This window comes from Babylonia areolata, chromosome 14 (genome assembly GCF_041734735.1).
Source record: "Babylonia areolata isolate BAREFJ2019XMU chromosome 14, ASM4173473v1, whole genome shotgun sequence".
In the NCBI taxonomy this organism is placed as follows: Eukaryota; Metazoa; Mollusca; class Gastropoda; order Neogastropoda; family Buccinidae; genus Babylonia; species Babylonia areolata.
Window position 1 is genome coordinate 8,991,896 of NC_134889.1, and position 7,500 is coordinate 8,999,395.

Here is a 7,500-nt window from a genome sequence, read left to right on the forward strand (position 1 = left end):
CTCTCTCTTTAAGGTCGCGTTCGAATTGTTCTTAGTATTAACGGATAGCCTGCCAGTACAAATCGAACAATAAATAGTAGTGTGTGTATTTGTGTTTGATTTCTTTTTCTGTAAAAGTGTGTTTATGTTCGGTGTTCGGAAATCATTAGCAGAGATATAAGCGAATTGACAGGTAAATAAATTCCAAACGAATGAATGAATAAACAGGATCGATGACAAATGAATAAAAAAATCGGTAGATGAATAAGTAAATGAATATGCCTGTTCGAGATATTTCAAAGTCAGAAATCAAACTGCAATAGTGAATGAATGGAAAGGAAGAAATAAACAGAGAAATGATAAATATGATTGTTCGTCTTTTTTCTATTAGTCAGAAAACCAGCCAAACGAAATAGTTCATGGGAACGTTTTAGTAAGTGAATACAAAATGAAACAGTTAATAGGAGCGTTTAAGTAAGTGGAACGTTAAAGTAAGAGAATACAAAATAAAATAGTAAACAGGAACGTTTAAGTAAGTGAATACAAATGAAATAGTTAATAGGAACGTTGAAGTAAATGAATACAAAATGAAATAGTTAATAGGAACGTTTAAGTAAATGAGTACAAAATGAAATAGTTAATAGGAACGTTTAAGTAAATGAATACAAAATGAAATAGTTGATCGGAACGTTTAAGTAAGTGAATACAAAATGAAATAGTTGATAGGAACGTTTAAGTAAGTGAATACAAAATGAAATAGTTGATAGGAACGTTTAAGTAAGTGAATAATTGAATATGCATGTTCGCGTTGTTGTTAGAGTCAGAAATCATCAAATTACTCTGCTCTTTCCCCTCCACATGAGAAACAGTCAGTCAGCCGGCCAGTGACTGAGTCTTGCTGCAAAAAAATACGCACGCATGTATGTGGGGTCCAGTATAAAACATAGACCAATAATACATACATACATACATACATACATACATGCATGCATGCTTGCATACATACATACATGCTTTCACACATATATACATAGATACACAGATATATACATACATACATACGTGCATGATTGCATACATATACATTCATACATGTGGAGTGATGGCTTAGAGGTAACGCGTCCGCCCAAGAAGCGAGAGAATCTGAGCGCGCTGGTTCGAATCACGGTTCAGCCGACGATACATACATACATACATACATACATGAATTAATCCAATTCAATGGATGAAATAATAAACAAAACAACCTGACAGATCAAATCCTGCATTGTTGACCTCGGACTTGCACTCAAAAGATCTGGAGTTCGATTTCAGTGTGGATGACATTTAAAAGATGGCATTGTCACTTGAAAATGATTTTGTTTTTTATTGATAGTCCATTAAATAGGTAAATAGGTAATGTTGGTTTATCATTCAACAATTGGTTCGATTAATTATTGTCTCGTGTCCCTGCGACGCCCATCGCTTACACAACATACAACAAAGCATGATGTCGTTTAGAGAACTTACGATGCTGCCAAACAAGGGAGGGTGTCCATAACAAAACCATATTGAACTCTGTAAGAATGGTCTCCCCTGTTCTTCAGCAGCCGACAATGTTACTGTGGCGTCAAAAATGGAAGGGGTTTAATTAAAAAGGTTAGGGTTTCTTCTTTTTTTTATTTCTTTTTTTTATCATTTTCGTCACGGAATTCACAGTAGAATGTTAACTTCAGACAGACTGACCATTCTGTTTTCTTCGACAGAACTGAAGCGGGAGAGTGAACAGAGAAGCGAGCATGAATGAGTAATTCAACAATTCGATTCATGGGGAAATCGTTCAGATGTGTCACATTGTTGGCAGTTTAATTCACTTGACCTGCCAGTTAAAAGTGCTGAATTTTTTTAAAAAGTGAATATGGTTTGTTTTCTTGTTTGGGTTTTTGTTTGTTTTTTTTTTGTTGTTGTTGTTTGGTTTGTTGTTATTGTTGTTGTTTTTTGCGGGGATAGCCCCGAAAATGATGTTGGAAAACCTCGAAGAAAGCTTCATCGACGAACTGACAATAACACAGCGGTCTATCGACTGCATTCATCTTTTCTGGTTGTGGCAGACATTTTCATCTATGTTCTTTCCATGTCCTGAAGGCAGTTTGTAGAAACGTATACATATGCCTGTTCCACTTCCCTGATTATAAAGAAAAAGTCTCTCTCTCTCTCTCTCTCTCTCTCTCTCTGTCTCTCTCTCTCTCTCTCTCTCTCTCTCTCTCTCTCACACACACACACACACACACACACACACACACACACACACACACTCAATGAGCTGTTCAGCTAGAGGTAACGCGTCCGCCTAAGAAGCGAGAGAATCTGAGCGCGCTGGTTCGAATCACGGCTCAGCCGCCGATATTTTCTCCCCCTCCACTAGACCTTGAGTGGTGGTCTGGACGCTAGTCATTCGGATGAGACGATAAACCGAGGTCCCGTGTGCAGCATGCACTTAGCGCACGTAAAAGAACCCACGGCAACAAAAGGGTTGTTCCTTGAAAAATTCTGTAGAAAAATCCACTTCGATAGGAAAAACAAATAAAACTGCACGCAGGAAAAAATACAAAAAAATGGGTGGCGCTGTAGTGTAGCGACGCGCTCTCCCAGGAGAGAGCAGCCCGAATTTCACACAGAGAAATCTGTTGTGATAAAATGAAAATGAAAGGAAACAACCGATCAATCAACCATTCCATTAAAGTGTGTGTGTGTGTGTGTGTGTGTGTGTGTCTACAGGCTATGCCCGTGGTGACCCCGTCAAGCTGGTTTATCCCACGGACAGTTTTGGCAACGTCTGCGGTTCGGGCGCTTATGAGTGAGTGTTGTGGTTGCTGTTGGTGGTGGTGGTGGTGGTGATGAACGTGGCGTTGGAGGCGGCGATAGTGGTGGAGGAGGTGATGGTGGTGGTGGTTGCGTGATGGTGGTGGTGGTTGCGTGATGGTGGTGGTGGTTGCGTGATGGTGGTGGTGGTTGCGTGATGGTGGTGGTGGTTGCGTGATGTTGATGGTGGTTGCGTGATGGTGGTGGTGGTTGCGTGATGGTGGTGGTGGTTGCGTGATGTTGGTGGTGGTTGCGTGATGTTGGCGGTGGTTGCGTGATGTTGGTGGTGTTGCGTGATGGTGTTGCGTAATGGTGGCGGTGGTTGCGTGATGTTGATGGTGGTTGCGTGATGTTGGTGGTGGTTGCGTGATGTTGGTGGTGGTTGCGTGATGGTGGTGGTCGTTGTGGTGATGTTGATGGTGGTGGTTGCGTGATGTTGGCGGTGGTTGCGTGATGTTGGCGGTGGTTGCGTGATGTTGGTGGTGGTTGCGTGATGTTGGTGGTGGTTGCGTGATGTTGGCGGTGGCTGCGTGATGGTGGTGGTCGTTGTGGTGATGTTGATGGTGGTGGTTATAATGATAGTGGACGTATGGGTGCTACAGTGGTAGTCGTCGCAGTCATCAGCGTCTTGCACAAGGTTGTTGCTGCTGTTACTGTTTCTGTCGATGTTGCTGTTGACTGTGATTATTTGTGGTTGATTTTGTGGTAATTTGATATTGTTGTTCTCGTTGTTGCCAGTCCTGGTTGTTGTAGATGGATTCGCTCTTGTTTGTTGTTGTTTGCTGTTGGTGTTTGCTGTTGTTGTTTGCTGTTGTTGTTTGTTGTTGTTCAAGGTGTAGTTGTTTGTGGTGTTGATCACATATCATGTGGAGTGATGGCCTAGAGGTAAAGCGTCCGCCTAGGAAGCGAGAGTATCTAAGCGCGCTGGTTCGAATCACGGCTCAGCCGCCATTATTTTCTCCCCCTCCACTAGACCTTGAGTGGTGGTCTGGACGCTAGTCATGCGGATGAGACGATAAACAGACGTCCCGTGTGCAGCATGCACTTAGCGCACGTAAAAGAACCCACGGCAACAAAATGGTTGTTCCTGGCAAAATTCTGTCGAAAAATCCACTTCGATAGAAAAAACAAAAAAAACTGCCAGCAGGAAAAAATACACAAAATTGGGTGGAGCTGTTGTGTAGCGACGCGCTCTCCCTGGGGAGAGCAGCCCGAATTTCACACAGATGTTGTGATAAAATGAAATACAAATACAAATAAAAATATGCATGTAATTTTCTTCTTTCTTTCTTTATGTCATTGTTTCTGTTTTTCTTTTATTCTTTTATTTCTACTCTTTTTTTTTTTTAGAATTTTCTTTCTTTTTTTTTTCTTGTTTTGTTGTCAAGTTGTTACAACCTTCTTGAAACTGAAACTGTGACACTGAAATTGCAGGAGCAAGCCTTACTTGGTGTTTTTCGACTTGACGAAATGTGCCCAGATGGGAGCCTCCGTGGTCGCCTTGGGCTGTCCTACACCTCAGGTCAGTGGTGGAGGCCCTGTGGTTGTGGCATCATTCGATGAATGATATGCATACTTGCATAACGCCTATCCTCGGTCAGATACCAAGCTCCAGGCGCTTCACGAACACGGTGTCATTTGCACAACAGGCTGCCTACCTGGGTAGAGCCGACTGACGGCTGCCATTGGGCCCTCATCATTCGTTTCCTGTGTCATCATATCAGATTTCAGGCACGCACACATGCACACTCAGACAGACATGTAACATTTTATGTGTATGACCGTATTGTTTATTTACCCGTTTTCGGGGGTGTGCATGCTGGGTATGTTCTTGCTTCCATAACCCACCGAACGCTGACATGGATCACAGGATCTTTAACGTGCGTCATTCATCTTCTGCGTGCGTATACACACAAAGGGGGTTCAGGCACTAGCAGGTATGCACATATGTTGACCTTGGAGATCCGAGAAATCTCCACACTTTACCCACCAGGCGTCGCTTACCGAGATTCCATCCCGGGACCCTCAGATTGAAAGTCCAACGCTTTAACCACTTGGCTGTTGCGCCCATTTGCCTTGATACCTGAGGTGTGAGTGTGGTATCATTTGCCTTGATACCTGAGGTGTGAGTGTGCTATCATTTGCCTTGATACCTGAGGTGTGAGTGTGGTATCATTTGCCTTGATACCTGAGGTGTGAGTGTGCTATCATTTGCCTTGATACCTGGGGTGTGAGTGTGGTATCATTTGCCTTGATAGCTGAGGTGTGAGTGTGCTATCATTTGCCTTGATACCTGGGGTGTGAGTGTGGTATCCTTTGCCTTGATACCTGGGGTGTGAGTGTGGTATCATTTGCCTTGATACCTGAGGTGTGAGTGTGCTATCATTTGCCTTGATACCTGAGGTGTGAGTGTGCTATCATTTGCCTTGATCCCTGAGGTGTGAGTGTGCTATCATTTGCCTTGATAGCTGGGGTGTGAGTGTGGCATCCTTTGCCTTGATACCTGAGGTGTGAGTGTGCTATCATTTGCCTTGATACCTGGGGTGTGAGTGTGGCATCCTTTGCCTTGATAGCTGGGGTGTGAGTGTGGCATCCTTTGCCTTGATAGCTGGGGTGTGAGTGTGGTATCATTTGCCTTGATACCTGAGGTGTGAGTGTGCTATCATTTGCCTTGATACCTGAGGTGTGAGTGTGGTATCATTTGCCTTGATACCTGAGGTGTGAGTGTGCTATCATTTGCCTTGATACCTGAGGTGTGAGTGTGGTATCATTTGCCTTGATACCTGAGGTGTGAGTGTGCTATCATTTGCCTTGATACCTGAGGTGTGAGTGTGGTATCATTTGCCTTGATACCTGAGGTGTGAGTGTGCTATCATTTGCCTTGATACCTGAGGTGTGAGTGTGGCATCCTTTGCCTTGATACCTGAGGTGTGAGTGTGCTATCATTTGCCTTGATACCTGAGGTGTGAGTGTGGCATCCTTTGCCTTGATACCTGAGGTGTGAGTGTGGCATCATTTGCCTTGATACCTGAGGTGTGAGAGTGCTATCATTTGCCTTCTGTTAACCTGCCACTAAACTATATTTGATGTACTCACTTATGTGTTCCTGTGGTCTAATTATTTCGTTTCGTTCCATGTTAATGTTTCACATGAACGAAGGGTAGGCTCTCAAGGCCATGACCAGCGTGATGACGTCATGCACAGATCAGGCACCTGTTTTCTGTTGTTGTTTTTTGTGTTTTTTTAATTCATCTTATTCTATTTTATTTTATTGTATTGTATTTCATTTTATTTTTATAGTATTTTATTTTTTACGCAGATGTGGTGCAGCGTGTATGGATTATGTCGGTCCGCACGCTTTAACACCTTGAAATTGACCATGTAACTGGGTAGTGGTGATGGTGGTGATGGTGGTGGTGGTGGTGGTGTGATGTTGGTGATGGTGGTGGTGGTTATGATGGTGATGGTGGTGGTGGTTATGATGGTGATGGTGGTGGTGGTGTGATGTTGGTGATGGTGGTGGTGGTTATGATGGTGATGGTGGTGGTGATGGTGGTGTGATGTTGGTGATGGTGGTGGTGGTTATGATGGTGGTGGTGGTGATGGTGTGATGTTGGTGATGGTGGTGGTGGTTATGATGGTGGTGGTGGTGATGGTGTGATGTTGGTGATGGTGGTGGTGGTTATGATGGTGGTGTTGGTGATGGTGGTGGTGGTTATGATGGTGATGGTGGTGATGGTGTGATGTTGGTGATGGTGGTGGTGTGATGTTGGTGATGGTGGTGGTGGTTATGATGGTGATGTTGGTGATGGTGGTGGTGGTTATGATGGTGGTGGTGGTGATGGTGTGATGGTGGTGGTGGTTATGATGGTGCTGGTGATGGTGCTGGTGGTGGTGGTGACAGTGTTGGTGATGGTGGTGGTGATGGTGGTGTGATGTTCGTGGTGGTGGTGGTGGTGATGGTGGTGGTGGTGGTGGTGGTGGTGGTGATGATGACAGTGTTGGTGGTGGTGGTGGTGGTGGTGACGGTGTAGGTGATGGTGGTAGTTGTGTGTGTGTGTGTGTGTACGTGCGCTCGCGTGCATGTGCGTGCATGTGTGTGTGTGTGTGTGTGTGTTCTCCCATCCAGGTGTGCGTCAGCTCCTGCCCCACAGACTACTGGGTGTACCTGCAAACCGTCGCCATAGAAACGGCCAACGGCAGCAACCTGGACGCCACAGAGAGAGCCAAGATGATCTGCAAGTACAGCGTCGATCCGTCTGCTGCTGGCGTGAGTTTGAGTTTGAGTCTTCTTCTTCTTCTTCTTGCTCTTGTTGGTGGCTGTGGTGTTTTGTTGTTGTTGATGAAGGAGGAAGGTGGCAGAATGGTTAAGACGCTCAGCTGCCAATACAGAGAGTCCGTGAGGGTGTGGGTTCGAATCCCGCTCTCGCCCTTTCTCCTAAGTTTGGCTGGAAAATCAAACTGAGCGTCTAGTCTTTCGGATGAGACGATAAACCGAGGTCCCGTGTGCAGCACGCACTTGGCGCACTGAAAAAGAACCCATGGCAACGAGAGTGTTGTCCTCTGGCGAAATTACGTAAAATGAAATCCCCTTCATAGGTACACAAATATGTAAGCATGCACTCAAGGCCTGACTAAGCGCGTTGGGTTATGCTGCTGGTCAGGCATCTGCTCAACAGA

The 7,500-nt window shown here is 44.8% G+C and overlaps 1 protein-coding gene across 1 annotated transcript in view; it reads left to right on the forward strand.

Moving 5' to 3' along the window:
• The window catches only part of LOC143289428 (choline transporter-like protein 2), a 46,239-nt gene that overhangs the window by 10,057 nt on the left and 28,682 nt on the right, over positions 1–7,500 (forward strand). Inside the window, exons 4-6 of the mRNA XM_076598392.1 lie at positions 2,737–2,815; positions 4,255–4,342; positions 6,950–7,090. Coding sequence (XP_076454507.1) covers positions 2,737–2,815; positions 4,255–4,342; positions 6,950–7,090 — 308 coding nt within the window. The remainder of the gene's footprint in view (positions 1–2,736; positions 2,816–4,254; positions 4,343–6,949; positions 7,091–7,500) is intronic.